The sequence below is a fragment of the Corythoichthys intestinalis genome, chromosome 4 (assembly GCF_030265065.1).
Source record: "Corythoichthys intestinalis isolate RoL2023-P3 chromosome 4, ASM3026506v1, whole genome shotgun sequence".
Lineage (NCBI taxonomy): Eukaryota > Metazoa > Chordata > Actinopteri > Syngnathiformes > Syngnathidae > Corythoichthys > Corythoichthys intestinalis.
Genome location: NC_080398.1, coordinates 1,430,505 through 1,457,232, shown reverse-complemented (window position 1 = coordinate 1,457,232; position 26,728 = coordinate 1,430,505). Strand labels below are relative to the sequence as shown.

Here is a 26,728-nt window from a genome sequence, read left to right as displayed (position 1 = left end):
ACATAAAAGTGGACCATTTTCAATTTTGATCCAGGTCACTTTCGTATGTGGTTAAAATCTCATCCGGGCCACATTTTTCCAGAATGTGGCTGCGATCCGAACTGTCAAGTCCCCCAAATTGGAATTCATGCAGCAATTACGTAACATCAGCAGAGAGCGAGAGAGACAGGGTGCTACGGTATAGGTGCAGTTGTGCATTAGCGTTAGCGCCTAGCTTGAACGCAGCTTTTGGGGAAGGAGCGGGCTGGACAACAGTCATAAAAAAATAAAATGGGTTGAGGAAAAACCTGACAATGCTCGATTTTCTCTCTGCTCCAATGCTCCTGCGCATGCGGGCCAGTTTGCTCAGCGCATCTTGGACTGCAAATTAGAGTGCGTGTGTGATACTTGAACAGGCTCAATGGACAAAGGCAGTCTGAACGGGTACGCAAAAAACAAAAAAACAAAACAGATGTTACAAAAATTCGGAATTGTGTATTAGGACCTGCGGTATTACCTAGCCTTAGTTAGCTAGCTAGTTATGAAGTAGGTTAATTTGTTGATAAATAATAATAAAGTATTTACAGTACAAGTATCAGCTCTTGCTGTGTAAAATAATATTCTAATGGGACGTCACTTTTTACATACCTAGTCTGTGTGGTCCTCGATAAATTTATTCCTGACAGCCAAAGTTGATAAGAATGAAAGATTCCCATTGGATTCCATAGAAAATGCATATGGGTCCATTTTGACCCACTTGTGGAAGCTTAGGGTAGTAATACAAAAATGACAATTTCTTCAAATGTATAAAAAGTTCATCAAAAATTTGAATGGCATTATATCAAGAACATGTTTTTTGAGAAATACCTGAAATATGAATTGATAACAATTTTTCATTCCGAAGATATTTCAAGAAAACAACCTCACTGGGTCATTTTTAACCCACTTATGCATCTAAGGGTTAAGACAGTAAATCAACAAGATGGCATTAACATTAACATTAACATTCTGTTAAAGCGATCCATGGATAGAAAGACTTGTAGTTCTTAAAAGATAAATATTAGTTCAAGTTATAGAAATTTTATGTTAAAACCCCTCTTAATGTTTACGTTTTAATAAAATTTGTAAAATTTTAAAACAAAAAATAAACTAGTAGCTTGCTATTGTTGATGTCAATTATTACACAATGATCATGGTGCTGAAACCCATAAAATCAGTCGCACCCGAGCGCCAGCAGAGGGTGAAAAAACACCAAAAAACACAAGTAACAAGTGGACATGACACTGTGCGGTCATTTTAATCTGTTTGAGCAGGGCATGTGCATTAAATGCGTCAAATATTTCAACGTGATTAATTCAAAAAATTAATTACGCGATAATTTTGACAGCCCTAGTCTGAAGTATTGACCGGTGACCAATCAATCCAGATAGACCACAGCAGACTAATTACATCCAATCCAAAACTTGAGTCCACAAATCCTAACGATCTGACAACCGGACTCGAATCAATACTGGATGGACTGCCGACCAATCCCACCTCCCTAGCAACCAAGACATACAACGAAACATTCATGAGGTTCTTATCAATTACCAGAGTGCATTAAGGCAACGAGGCGTCACTTACCCCTGCGCATCGATGATGATTGGCTCCACCGATTATATCATTTTTTTCATTAACGGAAGATGAAAAACAGTCAAAAAACGATCACTTCCCATCTTGTGCGAAGCAATTAAATGCTGCCTTTAATCTCGTGATTTCTAGTGAGGTTTTGAATGGCTGCAGGATGAATGTCAGCTCTACTTTATTTAGGAATGCAGCATAATTGTACGCTTGTCCTCTGCCGCGTTGATCAATAAACTATCATTCCCGTCGCCTGGAGCTCGACAAATTTAATTACATGTGCGCTCCGTCAATCCACTGACTGCTCTGCTGTGCGTGTGTGTGCTTTTGCTTTACAGATGATGAAGTTTGCCTGGGACAACTACAAGCAATATGCCTGGGGCAAGAATGAGCTCAGGCCTTTAACCAAAAATGGACATATTGGCAACATGTTCGGTAAGTCTTTTTTAAACTAGAAACTGCCATTTCTGGAGAAATTACTCTGGGTCTTTGCAATGTGGACATACAGATCTTAGCCCCGCCCAGGTCTGTTTGGGGACATTTCATGGACAATATCAGGTTGTTTCCTGTTGATTTGGGGACATTTAGGAGACATGTCCTAGTCATAAAAGGTCATTGGGGAGGGGGGGTTGTCCTGGTCATATAAGGTCATTTGGGGACATTTGGGGGGCGTGTCCTGGTCATATAAGGTCATTTAGGGACATTTGGGGAGCGTGTCCTTGTCATATCAGGTCATTTGGGGACATTTGGGGGACACGTCCTATTGATATCTGGTCGTTTCCTGTTGATTTGGGGACATTTGGGAGACATGTCCTGGTCATAACAGGTCATTTGGGGACATTTGGGGGGTTGTCCTGGTCATATAAGGTCATTTGGGGACATTTGGGGGGCGTGTCCTGGTCATATCAGGTCATTTAGGGACATTTGGGGAGCGTGTCCTTGTCATATCAGGTCATTTGGGGACATTTGGGGGACACGTCCTATTGATATCTGGCCGTTTCCTGTTGATTTGGGGACATTTGGGAGACATGCCCTGGTCATAACAGGTCATTTGGGGACATTTGGGGGGGGGGGGGTTGTCCTGGTCATATAAGGTAATTTGGGGGGCGTGTCCTGGTCATATCAGGTCATTTAGGGACATTTGGGGAGCGTGTCCTCGTCATATCAGGTCATTTGGGGACATTTGGGGGACACGTCCTATTGATATCTTTTCGTTTCCTGTTGATTTGGGGACATTTGGGAGACATGTCCTGGTCATAACTGGTCATTTGGGGACATTTGGGGGGGTTGTCCTGGTCATATAAGGTCATTTGGGGACATTTGGGGGGAGTGTCCTGGTCATATTAGGTCATTTAGAGACATTTGGGGAGCGTGTTCTCGCACATATTAGGTCATTTGGGGACATTTGGGGGACACGTCCTATTGATATCTGTTCGTTTCCTGTTGATTTGGGGACAGTTGGGAGACATGTCCTGGTCATAACAGGTCATTTTGGGGGGGGGGGGGGGGTTGTCCTGGTCATATAAGGTCAATTGGGGACATTTTGGGGGCGTGTCCTGGTAATATCAGGTCATTTAAGGACATTTGGGGAGCGTGTCCTCGTCATATCAGGTCATTTGGGGACATTTGGGGGACACGTCCTAATGATATCAGGTCGTTTCCTGTTGATTTGGGGACATTTAGGAGACATGTCCTGGTCATAACAGGTCATTTGGGGGGAGGGGGGTTGTCCTGGTCATATAAGGTCATTTGGGGACATTATGGGGGCGTGTCCTGGTCATATCAGGTCAATTAGGGATATTTGGGGAGCGTGTTCTCGTCATATCAGGTCATTTGGGGACATTTGAGGGACACGTCCTATTGATGTCTGGTCTTTTCCTGTTGATTTGAGGACATTTGTTGTTTTTGCCATTGAAACTGAATGGGAAATTTGGACGTCCATGGCCGTCAATAGCATTGACTTACATTTGCGTCAATGGAATCCAAGTACATTGGCATCAGTAGAATCAACAAACATGGCCGTCAGTGGCATTAAACAAAAGAAATGCCATTGAAAATGAATGGAAAATGTGGACGTCCATGGCCGTCAATGGCATCGACATCCATATCAATAGAATTGATATACATGGCGGTCAATGGCATCAATGCACTGTAAATTCTATTCGAAATTCCAATGGAAAAGAATGGGAAATTTGAACCAACATTGCATCCAATTAAAAATGAATGGGAAAGTTTTTGGCAAATTTCCGGGGAACCGAAAAAATTTTCCAAATTTTGTATACAACTTTTATGCCCCTCACTGTCCTAATGTTTGATGTCCAAACTATGTGATTTGGTCAAAAATTGTTGGACTCGATACATTTTGAATTTTTTTTGTTTGTTTTTTTAATTGGTGAAAAATCGGCATTTACGCACGAACGGAAAATTTTTTGGTGCCGTTCGAAAAATTCCCTGAGTCGCATGAAAATTTCGGTCGTTTCGATATTCGAACGATGCTGATCGGTCAAACGGTTCGGGCTGTTCGGCGCGCCGAAGAAATCCCATTCCAAAAAAAAAAAAAAAAAAAAAAAAAAACAGAATAACACTATCCAGGTCTTTTCGTCAAGGTTGAACAACCCAACAGGTAGCTACCGAAATCTTCCATTCAAATAGTGTCTACGTTAGCTGCCATTGACGGCGCTGGACATCCACTTCGTTTTGATTGGATTGGATGGCTAGCACCATCAATGGCACTGAAACCAAAGTGTTCACAGTCAGTTTTTGTGGGCATTTACAGGTATTTTGCTGTTCGTTTTGGAGCACTTAGAGGTTATGTCCTGTTCAATCAACAAAAAAAACGTTAAATATTGTATGCAGTTTTACAATTCATTTTCAATCAACTTCCCATTTAGCCAAACCGCTGGAACTGCGCTAGCGCAATTCCAACGACCCTGACCAGCGGAAACCCAACAACCCGGCCAAAAGGCCAAACTCAGCATGTTCACCTTAGTTTTCACCCCTTGTGCTGACTCCATTTTAAAAGCTGAAAAAAGGCTTCGAAACGCAAGTTGACAATTTATTCCAAGTCGACAACAATTAAACAGCAAGGCAAAAACAGCAAACAGACCCAGACGGAGAGGAAGGCTAGATAGAGGGTCAACAAAAAAATTCCTGAAAAAAAAAAAAAAATGACAGCAATTGGTTAAAACATTTCTTGGGAGGCGGAAGAATGGTGTGTTTGGGCGTTGTTTAGGCAAGGCAAGGCAAGGCAAGGCAAATTTATTTATATAGCACAATTCAACACAAGGCAATTCAAAGTGCTTTACATCACATGAAGACCATAAAAATCACATTTAAATCAACACAACGTAAAAACCAAGACAAAAGATCGCATTTAATCACAGAATAAAAATAAATAAAAATAAAACAAAAATAGAAATAAAGCAAAAACTACTACTAATAATAATCATTGAAATCAGCAATGGAGATAAGCACAAGAGGAATAGAAGGCAGGTAGATTGAAATATATAGACAGTTATGGATATGCAGTGCTAAACAAAAGCGTTTTTAGCCCTGATTTAAAGGAGCTAACAGTTTGAGCATACTTCAGACGTTCGGGTAACTTGTTCCAGAGGTGAGGAGCATAATAACTAAATGCTGCCTCACCCTGCTTGGTTCTTGTTCTTGGAACATGCAGAAGACCCGTTCCAGACGACCTTAGGGGTCTAGATGTCTCATAGGAATGTAACAAGTCAAGCATGTATTTTGGTCCAAGGCCATTAAGTGTTTTGTAGACGAGCAGTAGTATTTTATAGTCTATCCTTTGACTCACTGGAAGCCAGTGTAGCGATTTCAAAACCGGTGTAATGTGGTCCAGCTTCCTTGTATTTGTGAGGACTCTGGCTGCAGCATTCTGTACTAGCTGCAGCTTCCTGACTGATTTTTTATCAAGACCTGTAAATATACCGTTGCAGTAGTCCAATCTGCCGAAAACGAATGCATGCATAAGTTTTTCCATGTCTTGTTGAGTCAGAAGCCCCTTAATTCTGGTTATATTTTTTAGGTGGTAATAAGCGGATTTAGTGACGGACTTTAGATGGCTATCAAATTTTAGGTCTGAGTCAATAATTACGCCAAGGTTTCTGACTTGATTTGTAGCTGTAAGTGACATTGTGCTAAGTTGGCTGCTTATCTTTGACCTTTCCTTTTTTGGCCCAAAAATGATCACCTCTGTCTTCTCCACATTTAACTGGAGAAAATTCTGGCACATCCATTCATTGATTTGTTGAATGCATTTACTCAGGGAGACTAAGGGACTATAATCATGTGGGGACACAGAAATGTACAGTTGTGTGTCATCTGCATAGGCGTGATAGGAGATGTCATACTGTTCCATTATTTGAGCTAACGGAAGCATATAGATGTTAAATAAGAGTGGTCCAAGAATTGACCCTTGAGGGACTCCACACGTGAATTTGGTTCGTTCTGACTGATAATTTCCGATTGACACAAAGAAATCCCTATCATGTAAATAGGATGTGAACCACTGAAGAATAGTGTCAGTAAGCCCTACCCACTGTTCCAATCTGCTGAGTAGTATGTTGTGATCAACCGTGTCAAATGCGGCGCTGAGATCCAATAGTAGCAGAACAGATGATTTGCCTGCACCGGTATTCCGACGAATATCGGAATAGGGTTATTGTCTAATGTGGATTGGGTAGGAGTTTAGGTATTACTATTGTCAGGGCCACGAAAATTGAGGATTTTGCCAGCTTCTGCGCCACGTGAGAGCTGAGTGTCCAACAGGTTCCTGCGTGATCAGATGTTTCTTGTGGGAGGAGAGGATGTCCTTTCATTATTCTGGACTGTCCATTGTTTGTTACCAGAAGAGCTGATGTTGGGATTTTAGCTGTTTTCTGTTTATTAGTTGTATTTTAGAATATCATAAAATTATATCCTAACCCCGTGTATCGATAATTATTGAATCGCCATATTGTAAGATAATCAATATCGTGAGCCTTATATCGCAACTAGGGCTGCAGCTATCGATTATTTTATAGTCGATTGATTGTGAACTAGTTAGTTCGAATAATCGAGTAATCGGATAAGGAACATGAAAAATTGAAAATACTTGAGTTGAGCCTCAAACGGTATAAAAATAAATCAATAAATTAGGATCTATGTACAACAAAAGGACAGTTGGCGAACTTTCATAGCAAAAGTCCGCTAGCTTAAATGCTATAAAATGCTAACTTTTTTTTTTTTTTTTTTTACAATGCTCTTAACAAATATTCCAGACACATATTCCCGCAAACAACTGCTAAAATAAACTAAATTAAAAATGCATTAAAAAAAAAAAAACATTAGCTCAAACAAAAACTTTGCTTATGTTGGTCTTAACAGGGAGCAACTGGATTCACCCATGTGAAATGAGGCAGACCAGAGGGCAGTGTATCCACCCAAATCAATAAAACTAAATGCACACACTTTCAAAATAAACCATTACAATGCCACTTTAATTAAACAAATACTCGAAGCAGCAACATTTAATTTGAATCTTTTTTTCCTAATCGAATACTCGAGTTGATCGATTAATCGTTGCAGCACTAATCACAAATTGTATCCTAAGAATTCCATAAAGGAGAGAAATTACATTTCATTTTCAGGATTTTGAAGAAGCACCATTTTTAATTGAATTGCTCTTAGGATAAAACATGTCAGACAATAATTAAAACCATACTGTAAATTGAATTACCTCATTATTTTCCGGCATTATCCATGCGAAACACTACATAACGAATGTTATCAAGACAAGAAAAGTCAATCCTACCCTTAGGTTCTTGTGGCCAGCTGAATTAAACATTACGAGAAAAGTTGTTTTTTTTGCCCAAAAGTTCAGAAAAAGATAAAATGTTATAAAGATATTCGGTAGGGTTAATAGGTGATGTTGAGCTGTCAGACAAAACCCGACTGTTGAGTCAAATCGGTGAGAAATCCCTCTATAATAAAAGTCAGATAAGCTGATAGTAAAACCCTTAATACCTGGAGTCTCCCTTGTCATTTTGCTGGGATTATGACGTTAGAGAGCATTTACCTCATATAAATGGTCGGGTGTGATATTTTGGCAGTGCAGTGGCCCATTGCACAACTACAGTGGGGTAAATAAGTATTTAGTCAACCACTAATTGTGCAAGTTCTCCCACTTGAAAATATTAGGCCTGTAATTGTCAACATGGGTAAACCTCAACCATGAGAAACAGAATGTGGAAAAAAAAACAGAAAATCACATTGTGTGATTTTTAAAGAATTTATTTGCAAATCCTGGTGGAAAATAAGTATTTGGTCAATACCAAAAGTTCATCTCAATACTTGTTGTTATGTACCCTTTGTTGGCAATGACGGAGCCCAAACGTTGTCTGTAACTCTTCACAAGCTTTTCACATACTGTTGCTGGTATTTTGACCCATTCCTCCATGCAGATCTCCTCTAGAGCAGTGATGTTTTGGGGCTGTCGTTGGGCAACACTTGGACTTTGAACTCCCACCTAACCCCGTGGCGTCAAAATGATAACAAGAACGGTGAGCAAAAATCCCAGAACCACACGGGGGGACCTAGTGAATGACCTACAGAGAGCTGGGACCACAGTAACAAAGGCTACTATCAGTAACACAATGCGCCGCCAGGGACTCAAATCCTGCACTGCCAGACGTGTCCCCCTGCTGAAGAAAGCACACATTCAGGTCGGTCTGCGGTTCGCTAGAGAGCATTTGGATGATCCAGAAGAGGACTAGGAGAATGTTATGGTCAGATGAAACCAAAAAAGAACTTTTTCGGTAGAAAAACAGGTTCTCGTGTTTGGAGGAAAATGAATATTGAATTGCACCATACCCACTGTGAAGCATGTGGGTGGAAACATCATGCTTTGGGGCTGTTTTTCCGCATAGGGACCAGGACGACTGATCTTTGTAAAGAAAAGAATGAATGGGGCCATGTATCGAGAGATTTTGAGTGAAAATCTCCTTCCATCAGCAAAGGCATTGAAGATGAGACGTGGCTGGGTCTTTCACCATGACAATGATCCCAAACACACAGCCAGGGCAACAAAGGATTGGCTTCGTAAGAAGCATTTCAATATCCTGGAGTGGCCTAGCCAGTCTTCAGAGCTCAACCCCATAAAAAATCTGTGGAGGGAGTTGAAAGTCCGTGTTGCCCAACGACAGCACCAAAACATCACTGCTCTCGAGGAGATCTGCATGGAGGAATGGGTCAAAATACCAGCAACAGTGTGTGAAAAGCTTGTGAAGAGCTACAGAAAACATTTTGGCTCCGTTATTGCCAACAAAGGGTACATAAAAAGTATTGAGATGAACTTTTGGTATTGACCAAATACTTATTTTTCACAATGATTTGCAAATAAAAATCTTTAAAAATCAATCAATGTGATTTTCTGTTTTTTTTCTCCACATTATGTCTCTCATGGTTGAGGTTTACCCATGTTGACAATTACAAGCCTCTCTAATATTTTCAAGTGGGAGAACTTGCACAATTAGTGGTTGACTAAATACTTATTTGCCCCACTGAATGTCATATTGACTAGGTGTACAAATATGAGGACCAATGACAAGTCTTTGCAGCAGTACTTCACGTCTGTGAAGTTCGCCCCCCATCAGATGCAAATTTATATAAGGTGGAAAACAGGTTACTTGAAGTTCCGCTGTAAGACCCCTAATTTGGCCAAATTTAAAAATTGTCCGATATGCATGTGTGATACATCATTGGAAAGCTTAAAATCTCAATTTTCTGGGGGAAGAAAAATTTGAACAGGACGGCATTTAAAAAAAAAAAAAAAAAAGTTTTTTAAACAGCAGAACCCTATCTGAAGGTGAAAGCACGCGAGAGCAGAATTACAGACGCAATGACTTTAACAAGATATTATTTAAGAAGATATTATCACATTACCTTGTTTCGATCCAAAAACTCCATGTCGCATGTATCACTGAGTGCCAAGACACAGCTGTGAATGGCCACAGCTGGATTTTTTGGGGATATTTTGGGTGAAACACGGTCATATAACAAGGGTCACGATGCAGAAATCACAGACATCAAGGAGTGGTCGAGATTTTCTTTTTCAGATATCTACCCTTTTAAATGTTGTTTTTTTTTTTTCATTTTTTATTTTGTCTGGATCAATTATTTATCATCTAACATATCAGAGAAAATGCAACAGTAACAAAAAAAATTACAATTAAGCGATAGTTATGAGGTAGATATCTGTGAATTCAAAATGAACCTTTTAAGTACCCCCAAATATCCCCTAAACCTACAAACAACTATCCAAAAACATGTATTATTTGTCATATTAACTCATTCACTCCCAGCCATTTTCACCGGTTCGCTCCTGGCCGTTTTACTGGATTTTGACTGATTTTTTTTTTTGCCCACAGAAAATTCTGTTGTATTGCTATATAAACATGGAACCCACCAAAAGAAAGATTAGAATGTCTTCTTTCAGCAGGAAAAAAAGTTAGTCCATACCTTTTTCCATTCTTTAGAAATCAGCATTAGAAAATAGCTTAGTTTGAGCAATTTTCCAATTTTTGATGAAAAACAGAGAAATTGAGCTTTTTGTGAAAGCATACATTTCAAACATAACTTTGACTTTAACACAGCTATTTTTTGCTCTATTTACATTCCAAACATCTAAATAATGTTTTCCTTTTACAAAATAACATAAACAACAAGACAAATAGAGCTTTTGATAGCAAAGTAACAATTTATTTACACATAACTAACTGAGAGATGACGCTGTTGTGGCCGCGACAGCCGGGTAAACTTTTCCCTCATCGCCGCCTGTCTCTGCTTGCGAGCAACATGGACTCAACGGCATCGTCCGCTGCACTGGTGGTCCCGGTCGTTATGCTCGGTCGTCCAGTGCCTGGCATCCCGGGCGTCCTCCCGGTTGTTCTGCTCAGTCGTCCGCCGCCTGGCATCCTGGAGGTCCATTCCCGGCCGTGCGTTCCGTTGAATCGGGTTGCAGGTCTTACCAAATGCGCTATTGCCCTCCAGAGGCCAGTTTTATTGCTTTAAAATGGATTTCCAGCATTGTGCTTTTCAGTTAAGTTGCATCAGAACCCAGAGATGTCTCTTGTGAAAAAAAAAAATGAAAACACGGATAAATAAGTCTTTGGGACACTGAAACAATTAAAAATAGAACATATTTATACGTTTTTGGGAGCAAATGAGTTAATTAAATAAAGTAAGAAAATAAAATACTTTATTTACCATCAATGCTGAGAGGTGGCTGGACAAACAGTCCCGGGATTTAAATGAATAGCCCTTATGTCTGAAAGCAATTTCCCAGGTTGACTGACACGGACATTAACGGGGTCACGTCCTAGTATAATGTCTGGAACGTAAATGCGACATGGTATGAATGAAAGCAACTGGTTAATTCCCAGGTCACAGCGCTAAGGCTGATGAGGTACAGTATATATCATGGCGGGCCAGTGTGAGTGGAGAAGAAACATTATTTGTATTGACTGCAAAATCAGATTTTTAGCCCATCCAGCTTGAAACCGGATAGCTCTTTTGTAGTCTGAACTGTCATGAAGCACAGAAATCTGCTTTTTGTGAGATGGATTGAAACCGCATACGGTAAGTACCATATTGGGCCGAATATAAGACGGTGTTTTTTGCAGTGAAATAAGACTGAGTGGGGGTCGTCTTATATTCGCGGTCTAGACATTATACCCATTCACGAGGCTAGATGGCGCCAGATATCATTGAAACGATGTTCTGTCATGACAGATCTCAGCTACTCTCAAGTTTAACCAGTTTGCATTATTTTATTGCAATGTTTTTCCTTATTCAGATTTGTTTCAAGACTACAGTTAGTTAGACTTCCCTTTGATGGTTAATGCAGTTATTGCAATTTTGTTGTTTTATCACAATAGATTGGTTTATTTACATTTCAAAAACCAGAAGCCATTCATTTACGAATTTGATTGCGCTTTGGTTTACATATTTAAATGTTCAGATATTAAGATTTGAATGAGGCAAAATAACATGCTTTTCTCTCGAATATATTGTTATAATCATGTTTCAGATGTAGTGTAATTATTTTCTGTATAAAAATTAATTTGATGTTCAAAAAGTATTTTTTCAAACTTCAGTCTTGAAAAAGAGGGGGTCGTCTTATAATCAGGGCCGTCTTATATTCGGGCCAATATGGTATTTTCAAATCAAAACAGCTCATGTGGGTTTTACCTAGATCTAATTAGGACACTTGCTAAAAATAGTGTGAACAGTCAGCCCTAAAAAAATCTGATTTGAGGAGGTATCGATTGAAGTCAGATCTGCATGCAGTCTGAATGACTGGAATTGGATTTGCTTGCATTCTGAACGCAGCTTAGATGATTCATTGACTATCAAAATAGTTGGCCATACATAAATCACGATAATTCATGGCAGCCCTCGTTTCACTGCCATTGACAGTACTAAACGTCCAAGCCAGCTCGTCCCAGTCAAATTGAATTGTATGTGCAGCATACAATCCAATGTAAGGGTGTGACAAAATATCGAAATGGTGATATATCGTGATACTTTGTATCCCAAAAGGTTATCGACACGCTCCTATCAAGAATCGAGATATCGTTTTAAAAAGTTGTCAATGTTTAAAAAAAAAAAAAAAAGGAACCATCAAGTTGCTACCAAAATCTTCCACCATAATAGTGTCTTAGTTAACTCTAAGGCTGCCATTGACGGTGCTCGACGCCCAATCCATTTAGACTGGGAACGTTCGTTCATTCAAACCTAGAGCATTCACAGTCATTCGGTCCGATTTTCGGGGCATTTAACGGTCACTCGCTGTTCATTTTAGGGCATTTACAGGTCATTTCATGTTGAGTTTGAGTCACCGCCTATTCATTTGGGTGATTCCCAGGTCACGTCCTGTTCTGTAACTCAAAATAAACAGGAAGTGACCCATAAAATACCCCAAAATCAACAGCTAAATGATCTTAAATGGCCCAAGATTACCTCATTGCCTGGCATTGGCTGCCACTGACGGCCATAGACGTGCAATCCGTTTGAAGTGGGAGGGATGGCAGCGAATGAACAAATGTTCAGTCACTGCCACCCTCCCAGTTCAAATGGATTGGACGTCTACTAGTGATAAACCCATTCCAATTCACAGCAGAAACTTGTTTTTCTGTTTATTAGTTGTTTGTAGAAAATCGTAGTATGATTTCCTGACCAATGTATCGATAATCGTTGTATCGCCATATCGTCAGATTATCGTTATGGTGAGCTTTGTATCGCAAATCGTATCGTATCGTGAGGTACCAAGAGGTTCCCACTCCTAATCCAATGGGTGACTTAGCTGACATAAAGCACTCCACAGGAAACCAGAGCTAAGATTTGGTCCTTGACAAAGATGAGTTTGACACCCCTGCTTTAGAGGGCCAAGAACTTTTCTTTCCCAGCCACTATAAAGATCTTTGGCCAAAAGTAGCCATTTGTTTATGGACCACAAATCAATGAAAATGGCTCCAAATAATTGCTCCTTAACACCAACAAAAGAGGCAAGCGAAAATCGAAAACAACTAAATGAACCTAATAGAGCTCTTACATTCTTTCTCTATTAGTGAATTGGCCTGATTGGTGAATGTCTAATTTTAAAGGTTTACAATTACTTCTATGGGGGCCAAAGGTTTTGCTTCTCATCTTCTGGTTGTTAACTTCCTTTTTAACAACAATAAAAGTAATACTACATCACATCCCTCCACACCAGTGGCGGATGCTGGTCTTTCAATGAGGGGAAGCTCAAAGTGTATCCACCTGTGAGTGCTGTGTTCCAGTGGAGGGGCTCAGCGGGACCTGCTGCTCAGTAGGGAAAGAAACTAGAGTGGTAGAAGTCAAGTCTTCAAACACAAGCAGCTACAACAGAAAAAAAGACCAGAAATAATCTTGATTTTTTTTTGCTAGTCATTTTTAACAAAGCAAGTGTTGCTAGGATGATTATCCAACTCTCCGGTTCAACTCAGAACAATGAAATGAAAATTGAAAAATGCCTACCTCGGATGTTAATACAACAAGATTACCAATTCGCTTATTTCGCTGTCAATCACAAAGGGATTCAACCTTAGACAGATCATCCAATCAATCCAATCCATAGAACCATAGCGTCCATACCCAGATAACAAAGTGTAACAAAATTTCAGCTCAATTTTGTGAAACGGATCGGCCCCACTGTCTTTTAAACAATGGGCCAGTATGGATTCACTTGATGGATCAGCAAACAGTTTTGGGCCAGAACTGGTCCAAAGTAGCAGACACTACATTAATGTATGGCCAGAATATAGATCACATGTTAACCATTCTGGGCCAGCACTGGGCCAGATGTAGTCCAAATTCCTAGATAGCAAAATATAACTGGAGTGGACATGGGTCAGATGCAATGCAAATTTCACCCCAAACTCAGTATGAATTCAGTTTAAGCATTTTTTAAGGCATCTTTAGTATGTTCTGCCTTTATGCATCTAAACAAAACAAGCTGAAAGCGCACGGTAGTACTCTGGGTGTGAAATTCGCCTCTTGTGGGACATTTCGCCAATGTAGAACATTTTGGCAGAATGCCGGTTTTGTCCTCCTCTCGTCTCATCCCGTCTGTCCTGTTCATTTTGCGTTTGCTGCTCGTTTTATGAAATATCGACAGATCTGTCCAGCTCATTAATGTTCCTCTCCGGTTCTCGGGAAAGGCTGAAAAGGTGACATGTTTATGTTGCTAATCATACTCTGGTAGTCCAGTGACGTCACCACCCTGCGACGTAAACATCGATGGCGACTTACTAGTTAAAGTAATTTTACAAATTGTATAAAAAAGAAAACATCAAGAAGGGATTTAATATCAAATTATTTTAACTCATGCAAATGTTTTTTTTTCAAGAACTACAAGTCTTTCTATCCGTGGTTCGCTTTAAACCAATTCAGCTTGTTTGCATTGGCACCTTCATCGAGGAAAGAGACCTGTTAGCAAATCTACCAACAGGTTATGGGAAATCACTATTCTCTTCGATCGTGTTGAGTCTCCTGTTAACCGTTTCCTCGGTGTCTCCGTTGATGACATTAATAATTGCTAACTAAATTGCAAGAACAACTAAAATGGTCACAATCGTGGCATCAATAGCTAACAGTGAAGAAACACATGCACAGAGACCGGATCCGGAACTATAGCTGGAAGTGGTGGAGAAAACTGGAAGCCAAGGGGAAACACTGTGCCAGTCCAGGGTATAGCGTCCTGGTCCCCTCCAACTCCCCATGAACCTCACAGACGTACAGCTTCCGATGGGCGGGATAAATGCAGGCTTTAGCTAATAACTCGTCTAGTTTCGCTGTAGTGGAACGATGTAATCTCAATTCTGGAGATGCACAGCATCCACACTGTTTTAACTAGAACCACCAAGGGTGGATCAGTTCATACAAATCCCTTATGTATCCAGAGAAGAGTCATCTGACTATAATCAGCATATATTTTGTGACCATTGAAGCCCTCATTAGTCATTCCCATTCACACTCTCAAAACCACATGGCTAGATTGCTCCAATTAGCATCTTGAGTGTTTGCAGGGCTGCCTTTGCTTTGTCGGACAGTGGACTGCTCAGGCAAGCAATCGGGCGGACAACCTTTTTACATATTCCAAAAGCTGCAGTTTACCTACAGTACAAGGGACGGTATAGTAAAAAAACAAAACTAAACATTGTGTAATGCGGTGACATATGACATTTCGCACTTTTCCCGGGGCTCGGTGTTGGAGGTTATTTCCGAAGCAATTTTTCCTTTTGCGCCTTATTTAAGCGCACATGAGAGTGAGCCAATTCCTTTGCAAGACCCACCAAGAAGTCCACCCGTCTCTCTTGTCTTCCGGGGCATGCCTGATACAACACATATGTATTCAACGCTGCCTTGTCAATCATATTGTAGAACACGGCGACTGGCCGTCTTCGTGTTCCTCCATGTTTGACCAAGCCAAGGGAGTCCTGGATTCGCAAATATTCAAGATGCTAATTGCAGCTATCCAGAGTGAAACCCCCCCTTCACACCTAGGCAGCGACTCCACAGGAGTGTGTAGGGGGGGTTGTGTGCTGGATTGTTTGTTTGAGTGATCTATTGTTTCACAAAGCCAAATAGTCAGTTGGTATCGGGGGTCATTTGATGTCTTTCTGGTCTTTCTTTATAGCCAAAAAAACCCGGGACTTCGTGTTTTTTTTTTCGGGACTGTGAAGCTGCGCGAATGAATGGAAAGTAAGCCATATCGTGACCAGTGATATGAAGCTAATCCTGGACAAAAGTTGAGCATGTTGTAGTGCATATTTAGTCAATGACGTGTACACAACAGTATACAGTACATTTGATCAATTATTTTTTTGACATTTTGGGGGAAGTGTCTCTCTCTCCACATCTCTAATCCACACCGTCCAAACAATAATGCTCTTCACATAAGCCAATAACTTTTTCTTCCACTTTTCCGCTCCTCCAAGTAGTGAGCGACAGATCCAAGAAAGGGCAGGATGCTACCTAGCAAATGTCACATTGAATACGGCGGATGCGCGGATTGGAGTGGGGGGTTTGCGCCAAGCCAGGTATGAAATTGGCTGCTGTGTTCTTAAACGTAATCCTCGAGAGTAAACACGCACGCGGAATGATTGAATTCTTGGTGGGGTGTCTGAAGGCTGTCGATCGGCTGATAAAGACGCTAGAAATGTCGTTGCTTCAAAAGTGCAAAAACACGAGATGTTCGACGCAGTTCGGTGAGCAGTACCTGCGCATCTTCTCGCACGTCTCTTCCCCGTGTAACGCTCCGGGCTCAGTCTCGTTATCCTTCCCCGGAACAAAGTGAAATTGTGCTTGCTATTTTGAATACATTTTATCTTTGTAGTTTGTTAAATATTCATATGTGCTCGGGGCAGATCCTAGAGGAGCTAAAGGGAGGGTTAGCAGTGGAGTGTTGTGGTCGCTAAACTAGGGTTGGCTAGGTAGCCATAATTTCTAGGACTGGAAAAGATTAGCTGGAAAAAACATGCATGACTATTAAGAATGTAACGGTATGTTCTAGAGATGTCCAATCACATCATTTTCAAAGTATCGGAATCGGCAAAAAATTATCGGATATGCCTTTTTTTAATATACAGTGCCTTGAATCTTGCAACCTTTCGCCACATTTCAGGCTTCAAACATAAAGATATGAAATTTAATTTTTTTGTCAAGAATCAACAACAAGTGGGACACAATCGTGAAGTGGAACAACATTTATTGGATAATTTAAACTTTTTTAACAAATAAAAAACTGAAAAGTGGGGCGTGCAATATTATTCGGCCCCTTTACTTCCAGTGCAGCAAACTCACTCCAGAAGTTCAGTGAGGATCTCTGAATGATCCAATGTTGTCCTAAATGACCGATGATGATAAATAGAATCCACCTGTGTGTAATCAAGTCTCCGTATAAATGCACCTGCTCTGTGATAGTCTCAGGGTTCTGTTTAAAGTGCAGAGAGCATTATGAAAACCAAGAAACACACCAGGCAGGTCCGAGATACTGTTGTGGAGAAGTTTAAAGCCGGATTTGGATACAAAAAGATTTCCCAAGCTTTAAACATCTCAAGGAGCACTGTGCAAGCCATCATATTGAAATGGAAGGAGCATCAGACCACTGCAAATCTACCAAGACCCGGCTGTCCTTCCAAACTTTCTTCTCAAACAAGGAGAAAACTGATCAGAGATGCAGCCAAGAGGCCCATGATCACTCTGGATGAACTGCAGAGATCTATAGCTGAGGTGGGAGAGTCTGTCCATAGGACAACAATCAGTCGTACACTGCACAAATCTGGCCTTTATGGATGAGTGGCAAGAAGAAAGCCATTTCTCAAAGATATCCATAAAAAGTCTCGTTTAAGTTTGCCACAAGCCACCTGGGAGACACACCAAACATGTGGAAGAAGGTGCTCTGGTCAGATGAAACCAAAATTGAACTTTTTGGCCACAATGCAAAACGATATGTTTGGCATAAAAGCAACACAGCTCATCACCCTGAACACACCATCCCCACTGTCAAACATGGTGGTGGCAGCATCATGGTTTGGGCCTGCTTTTCTTCAGCAGGGACAGGGAAGATGGTTAAAATTGACGGGAAGATGGATGCAGCCAAATACAGGAACATTCTGGAAGAAAACCTGTTGGTATCTGCACAAGACCTGAGACTGGGACGGAGATTTAGCTTCTAACAGGACAATGATCCAAAACATAAAGCCAAATCTACAATGGAATGGTTCAAAAATAAACGTATCCAGGTGTTAGAATGGCCAAGTCAAAGTCCAGACCTGAATCCAATCGAGAATCTGTGGAAAGAGATGAAGACTGCTGTTCACGAACACTCTCCATCCAACCTCACTGAGCACGAGCTGTTTTGCAAGGAAGAATGGGCAAGAATGTCAGTCTCTCGATGTGCAAAACTGATAGAAACATACCCCAAGCGACTTGCAGCTGTAATTGGAGCAAAAGGTGGCGCTACAAAGTATTAACGCAAGGGGGCCGAATAATATTGCACGCCCCACTTTTCAGTTTTTTATTTGTTAAAAAAGTTTAAATTATCCAATAAATTTTGTTCCACTTCACGATTGTGTCCCACTTGTTGATTCTTGACAAAAAATTAAAATTTTATATCTTTATGTTTGAAGCCTGAAATGTGGCGAAAGGTTGCAAGGTTCAAGGGGGCCGAATACTTTTGCAAGGCACTGTATTATGGGTGCAAAACCAGTTATCTCTATGGGACCCAGGCGTGTAACTATGGGACCCAGGCATGTAGTAAAACAATACTATGGTGCAAAACAAGTTATCTCGTGAGATTCTCAAGCGCGTCTCCTAACTATGGGAACAAGGTGAAAAACAATAGAAGTTGTTACAATCTATGTCAGAGAAGCAATCATACATCACAAAAGCATAATGTAATATTTTCCCACATCAGATGGTTTGAATTGCGATTAATTACGATTAATTAATTTTTAAGCTGTAATTAACTCGATTAAAAATTTTAATCGTTTGACAGCCCTAGTTATAACTCGCCGAACTAATAGTTTAAGCTATACAGTGTGACGAGGTCATGTTTTACCAGGATTTATTCCCATGCAAAAATCCAATCAGTATGTTTGCCGTGTACACTGAGCTCTTGACGGTCTTCTTCTTCATATTTAACTTTCATTTCACGTAAAAAGAGGTCATGTTTTAATCTGCTTCTGCCGGGTGGTTTGTCTGTCGCTTGGCAGGATTATGGAGAAAAAAAACCCCACAAACGGATCAATTTTTAAATGAATATTGGAGAAATGGGACATATTTAACCTTAGAATTTAACTCTGTCATCACGTGACTTTCTTAGGTCTACATGTCAATAGAAACATAACCTAAATTAGTCCTAAATACTCCAGAATTCTGAACACTTGACATTTCTCGGGTTCATTAAAGCATTTCCTTGACACGACGCAGCTTGTTTCCAGTCACTTGGGATTTAGAATTGTTAGTTTGTTTACTCAATTCTATAACTTAGTATTCACTACTACGCACTTTCAGCTTGGGTTTCTTTTTAGAGTCTGTCACTGGAGCCCCATACACGCAAAGAGCTGTTTGCATACAAAAGCAGTTCGGGGTAACATTAGCAAAAGCGGAACAGTCTGTTGCACTTTTCTCGGTTACCGGCCTGGGAAGCATCTTGACAATTAATCCCTCAAGTCAACTCTTGGCTGAAGCAGGGATTTATTGTGGTTTTTTTCTCCCTTGCAAAGCTACAAAAACAACACTACTGGTGTAGTGGAAAATAACCACTTCGCATGGTAAACTGAGGCTAACGGGATACTTTTAGAACTCCTCACAGTTACTGGCCCAGAAAACTAATTCCCTTTTTTCTCTTTGCAGCATGATTAAAAATGCTAACTGGGAGTTGCTTTTTCAATTTGTTTTAGGAACGAAATCACTGTGGACAATATCCTATTGTCGCTTCGCTTTGGTGGTGAACAGTATCAGCGGACTCTAAATTTAGGCTTCTTGTTTTTTTCAGCTTCCACCTTCTTTTGTAGTGGAGCTCATTATTCCTAATCAGACTTAGACACCTTTTTCAAAGATGGATCTAAAAGTGTTTATTGTCACATACATACAGGGCAGTGTTGTTTTTGGCAGCCCATTTAATTTTTGTCTTAGTCCTTTGGACGAAAATACTCATTAGTCTTAGTCATATTTAAATCATTTTAAAATGTGTACGTCTTCATCTAGTTTTAGTTGACGGAATCTCATACAAATTGTGTCTAGTTTTAGTCGACAGTGACTCAAAATGTTTTCATCTGTAAAATTCAGTTGTTTTGTTTTTGCATATCCATAACTGTCTATAAATTCCATATATAATCCAATATACTTGCTTTCTATTCTTCTTGTGCTTATCTCCATTGCTGATTTCAATTATTATTATTAGTAGTAGTAGTTTTTGTTTTATTTTTATTTATTTATTTTTATTCAATTTGTGATTAAATGCGATTTTTATGTATAATTTTATTTCCGATTTTGATTGTCTTGGTTTTTACGTTGCATTGATTTAAATGTGATTTTTTTTATCTTCATGTGATGCAAAGCACTTTGAATTGCCTTGTGTTGAATTGTGCTATATAAATACATTTGCCTTGCCTTGCTGGGCTGCGGGAGGAGGGATGGCCAGCGCTGCCCCCTCCGGGCTGGTTGGGTGGGGGCCATGGCCCTGTGTCGGCGCCCGCGGGGCGTCTCCGCTCATCTGCGTGGCTGTTGCATGCCCTGTGGGACTTGCGTGCGGCTGGATGTGATTGGGCGCGCTCAGGCGGGGGGCCCCGGTGCTGGGATTGGCGATGGGGCGTCGTAGGGTCGGTCGCCAACGGGCTTACACTCACAAGGCATTCACACGATTACTGGGTTCTAGATCACAGAGATGATTTGTGTACACTCTACGCCTCTCTATCACTTAGTTTATAGACTCCCCCACCTTCTTTCCCCTCTTTCCCTGGTCAACAGGGCCCCCACATGGTGTCAACCCGTAATACATTTAGCTGACGATAGCACCAACATATTAGTAGTTAGTGTAGTTAGGCGTTCAATGTATTTCTTGTTGTTTTTTGTGTTTCTTCTCTTGTGTTTCTTTTCTTCTGTTCCCCCATAACCCCTTCCTGTTCGCTGTTTTGTCATCATAAATGAGGTATGTTGAATGATCTGCACTGCCAGACGTGTCAGGCCATAACACATTCTCTCAGTTCTCTTCTGGATCATCCAAATGCTCTCTAGCGAACCGCAGACGGGCCTGGACGTGTACTTCCTTCAGCAGGGGGACACGTCTGGCAGTGCAGGGTTTGAGTCCCTGGAGGCGCATTGTGTTACTAATGGTAGCCTTTGTTACTGTGGTCCCAGCTCTCTGTAGGTCATTCACTAGGTCCCCCCGTGTGGTTCTTGGATTTTTGCTCACCGTTTTTGTTATCATTTTGACGCCACCGGGTGACGAGGGAGTTGAAAGTACGTGTTGCCCAATGACAGCCCCAAAATGTCACTGCTCTAGAGCAGAGCTGCATGGAGGAATCGGCCAAAATACCAGCAACAGTGTGTGAAAAGCTTGTGAAGAGTTACAGAAAACGTTTGGCCTCCGTTATTGCCAACAAGGGTACATAACAAAGTATTGAGATGAACTACTGGTATTGACCAAATACTTATTTTCCACCATGATTTGCAAATAAATTATTTAAAAATCAAACAATGTGATTTTCTGTTTTTTTTTTTTTTTTTTTTTTTTTTTCCACATTCTGTCTCTCATGGTTGAGGTTTACCCATGTTGACAATTACAGGCCACTCTAATATTTTCAAGTGGGAGAACTTGCACAATTAGTGGTTGACTAAATACTTATTTGCCCCACTGTACAAGACGACATTCCAGCCAGACCCAACTCTGCCACCAGAGGGCAGTGTATCCTCCATCATTACACAAAATACAACACTTTTGGACTTTTTGGATAGTTATTTTGTAGGGGTACTTAAAGGGTTGATTCCGATTTACGTGGAAATTCGGGTTACGTCGCCAGCGTAGGAACGAAACTCGTTTCGTAACCCTCGGACTATCTGTACTATTGTCACATCGAAGTCTGATAAATAAAATTATGCAAGCAAAACTAAATTAAACACTTTAAATGGCCTTAAAATAGGCTATGTTGATTTATCACTTTTAAATCCTTTTTTTTTTGTTTGTTTTGTGGAAAGGCCTAACCTAAAACCAAGACTAAATTGGGAAAGTTAACATGTCCAAACCACCGAACACAGTTTTTAAACAATAATACAACCTAGGATAGAAAAAAGAAGATCCCCAGATACCTCAAAGATTCAGCACAACATACTACATCTTACAGTGCATCAGCAAGAACCCCTTCTGCTGTTCTAAGATAAAATCGAGGCTATTTATTTTCAGAACAGACCACTTTTGAAATGTAATGGATGACAACGCAGAGAAGTTTGGTCTCAAGGAAGCAAGATGAACTTTTTTTTCTGGTACCAAATGAGTGAAAGGAGCGTTGAGTTAGATAAGGTGTAATAAGCTCAGATAGAGAAGGTGGAGAAAGCTGGAAAGAGAGGCGGAAAATCTGAGCTAGCTCATATTGTTTACCACCAAAGCAAAGCTACTTTGGGATAGTGTCCAAAGTGATTTATTTCCCCTAACAAATGGAAAATGAATCTCCAGGTTTGTGTTTGTTTGAATAAAGGTGAATAGTTCTGCAAGGTTGACCTTATTCAGTTAAGATTCCCTGTTAGAGCGGTATGATGACGTCGCCATACTAAAATTTTCAACCAAGGGTGTCAAACTCATTTTAGAAAGGGTACTAGCAGTGGCGGTTCTAGGATTTTTCTGGAACAGGGGCAGAGACGGGGCCACATATAACCCTAGTGATGAACTCATTCCAATTCACAGGATGAAAATAGCTTGGTTTTCTGTTTATTAGTTTTTTTGTTGCATATCATAGAAATTTCCTGACCCATGTATCAGAAATTGTTGTATCGCCGTATCATGAAGTCATCATTATCGTGAGCATTGTATCGCAAATCGTATTGTATCGTGAGGTGCCCAGAGGTTCCTACCCTGAGTGGAAATTGCGCCTCCAGTTTTGCGCTTGTCGCGGGCCGCTTTTCACATTGGGTTGTCATGAGAGATTTGTGTCTTAGTTATTCAATCAAAAAAAAAAAAAAAAAGTTGCATCAATGAAAAAATTGTTTAAAAATTATATATTTTCAGTTAAAAAAATCTGAATTAAAAATAAATTCAAGACTCAAAAAATTTGAAAACAATTTTTTTTTCATTGATTATTTTTGTTTGTTTTTTATTTATTTTTAATTTTTATTTTTATTTTTTTAATTGAAACAACTCATTTGATTGAAGTAATGTTGTTTTGAGTTTGGGCCAAATTTTTGGGAGGACATTTGTGTCTTTATAATTTAATCAAAAATTGCAATTTCTAGAGAAACTATGATGGTGCTTTGCTGTGGTAGATACAGATCTATCAGGTCACTTCCTGTTGATTTGGGGACATGTTGGGTGATGTGCCCTGTTGTTATCAGGTCACTTCCTGTTGATTTGGGCACACAGGTTTTTTTGACATTGAAAATGAATGGGAAATTTAGACGTAAATGGCCATCAATGGCATTGACTTACATATACGTCAATGGAATCCAAGTACATCGGCATCAATAGAATCCTCATACATGGCCGTCAATGGCATTGATGTGCATAGCCCTCATCAACATCCGTGTACATGGGCATTAATGCAATGTAAAAGCCATTGGAAATGAATGGGAAATTTGGACGTACATGGCCGTCAATGGCATGGACATTCATGGCTGTCAATGGCATTGACTTACTTGGGCACCAGTTGAATGTCAATGGGCTCTCATGTAAATGGTCAAAGATAACAAGAACTCATGTTTTCCTGCCATAAAATTGAACGGGAAACTTAGATGTACATTGCTGTCAATGGCATCCCATTAGAAATGAATGGGACAGTTTTTGTTGTATTTTAGTTAGTGTTCCTCAGCGTGGAGGCTGCCATTGAGTGGTCCGACAATCGACGGTCCAGCAAGCAAGTGGCGGCCGGCCTTCGCGCCAGGGCGGGCATGTAACAGCCCTGTCGCTTTCGCGTTGCGGCACTCCGGTGGGATAACCAACCACCAGGCTGGCGAGCGAACAGTCTGCGCAAGGAGGAGGAGCCACCGGCAGCCACGCGGGTGTGGTTTCCTGTGTTAAGTCAAATTAAGCGGCATGCTCTCAGATGGAGGCGCGCGCCTCGCATCGAGCCCGTCATCTGTTGGCTCGTGTTCGAGCCGACGTTAAGTTATGGCCATGATTCTTGCTTCTTCAAGCTTTTCAGAAATACACCATTGGTGTAACAGCTTGTCACTCAAACATGTCTGACCAACTGACCAATAGCCAAGTACAACATTTGTGTCAAAATGATTCAAATAAAAAAAGGTGTTCAAAACTTTTTTCACTTCAGTAAAAAAAAAAAAATCAAATAAAAATAATATTTAAAGAACATTTAAATATTTTTTAGGGAAGGGCAATTTTATTTTTGCATATCATTTTTTTCTTTGATAGAAAGTTTTTTTTAATTGAAACAACTTTTTTGGGGGGGATTGAATGATTTAGACCAAAATGTCCTACCCATAGTATGACCCAAACACAAAAAAGGATTGCTTCAATTAAAGAAAACACTTTCAATGAAGAATTGAGTGTTCAAATGCTATATTTTGAGTCTCAAATATTTTTTGCGTTCAAAAAATATATATCTATGATTGAAAAAACATATTAAAGCGATTTTCTTTTGAAAATACTTTTTTTGTTTGAAGCAACTCATTTTTTTGATTGAATTATAAAGACACAAATGTCCTATCCAAAATGTAATCCAAACTCAAAACAACATTATTGCAATCAAAAAGTTGTTTCAATCAAAAAAAAAAAAAAAAAAAAAAAAAATTAAATTAATTAAAAAAAAAAAGACATTTCATTTCAATCAAAAACAAAACAAAAAAACAATCAAAGAAAAATAATTTCAAATGCATTTTTTAGTCCCATTCAAACATACTGTATATATGGCGGAAAACACTCAGGTGAATTGAAGTTCCACTCTGAGACCCCCAGTTTTGCCAGATTTCAAAATTGTCCTATATGCATTAGTGATACATCACTGGAAACCTTACAATCTCAATTTTCTGGGGGAAGAAAATTTTTGACCAGGAGGGCATTTAAATTTTTTTAATTTTTTTAAACAGCAAAACCCTAACTGGAGGCGAGAGCACGCGAGAGCAGAATTAAAGACGCCATGATTTTAACGAGATATTATCATGTACTTACCTTGTTTCGATCCAAAAACTCCATGTAGCATGTATCATCGAGTTTCAAGACACAGCTGTGAATGGCCACAGCTGGATTTTTTGGGGGATTTTATGAGTGAAAAATGGAAATATAACAAGTAGGGCTGTCAAAATTATCACGTTAACGCCCGTTAATTAATTTTTTTAATTAATCACGTTAAAATATTTGACGCAATTAACGCAGATGTCCCGCTCAGACAGATTTAAATGACTGTACAACGAAAAGCTCACTTGTTGTTATGGAGTTTTGCCGCCCTCTGGTGGCGCTTGGGTGAATGACCATCTCGCATATTGCCTTAAACAGATTACAATGGCAATGAGGCCGTTTATGGACATTAAGAGTGAAGAGAATGCCACCAGCTGCTTGGGGGCAGCGCCGTTCCATACTCATGTTATTTTTTCAAAACGTGGGAGAATTAGTAGTTGTGAGACGTTTATGCTGTATTCACAATGCAATGCAAATTGCTATTTGTGCTCCACACATATTTCGGTAAATTTTCTTTCTTTTAGTGGCAATTATGTGTCTCTTGTTGTATTTTGGGTAAGATATGTACAGATATATGTTATACAGTAAAGGCGAGTGGACACAGGTGTTCTTTGGACCGCGCCGTTTATTGGCAACTCCTTCACAACAAACATACAGTGGGGAGAACAAGTATTTGATACATTGCCAATGGGAAAACCCATTGGCAGTGTATCAAATACTTGCTCTCCCCAATGTAAGTATCGTTTAGTGAAAGCACAACAAAAATAATATTCCTATCTCTCCAAAAGCACTTCAGTCTATAGTAATGAGGCCCTATTCTGACACACAGTTAAACAACAATGCAAAATGAACTGGCATTCCATATCAAAATAGCTATGCAAAATACACGTAAAACTTTGGTCACTCTATTTTTATTATTGTTATTTTTATTCTTCTTATTATTATATTAACTCTACTTTTGATTGAAAATTTTACAAATTTTATTAAAACAAAAACATGAAGAGGGGTTTTAATATAAAATTTCTATAACTTGTAACTGTAACATTTATCGTTTAAGAACTACAAGTCTTTCTATCCGTGGATCACTTTAACAGAAAGAATGTTAATGCAATTTGTGGATTTAATGTTACAATAAACAAATACAGTACTTATGTACAGTATGTTGTATGTATATATCCGTCGTGTGTCTTATCTTTCCATTCCAACAATAATTTACAGAAAAATATGGCATATTTTAGAGATGGTTTGAATTGCGATTAATTGCGATTAATTACGATTAATTAATTTTTAAGCTGTAATAACTCGATTAAAAAATTTAATCGTTTGACCCTAACCCTAATAACAAGGGTTGCGATGCAGAAATTGCAGACATCAAGGAGTGGTCGAGATTTTCTTTTTCATATATTTACCCTTTTAAATGTTTTTTTCAGTTTTTCTTTGTTTGGATCGATTATTTATCATCTAACATATCGGAGAAAATGTGACAGTAACAAAAAAAATACAATTAAGCCACCGTTATAAAGTAGATATCTGTGACTTTTTTTACAGACACCATTTTTTTCATTGTGACGTAATTTGTTTAAAAGTTTAAATTATGCGAGTGAATAATTTTTTAAAGTTGTTTTTTTTTTTTTAATCAAATATTAGACATCAATTAATGATTCCAAGCTAAAAACAACAGACATTTTGAATAATAAATATAATTAA

General features: G+C 39.6%; 1 protein-coding gene across 2 annotated transcripts in view; it reads left to right on the top strand.

Moving 5' to 3' along the window:
• Positions 1–26,728, top strand: part of LOC130914353 (mannosyl-oligosaccharide 1,2-alpha-mannosidase IA-like) — a 390,270-nt gene that overhangs the window by 216,182 nt on the left and 147,360 nt on the right. For both annotated transcript variants that reach the window (XM_057833457.1, XM_057833456.1), the window contains one exon: positions 1,938–2,034. In XM_057833457.1, the coding sequence (XP_057689440.1) occupies positions 1,938–2,034 (97 nt within the window). The remainder of the gene's footprint in view (positions 1–1,937; positions 2,035–26,728) is intronic.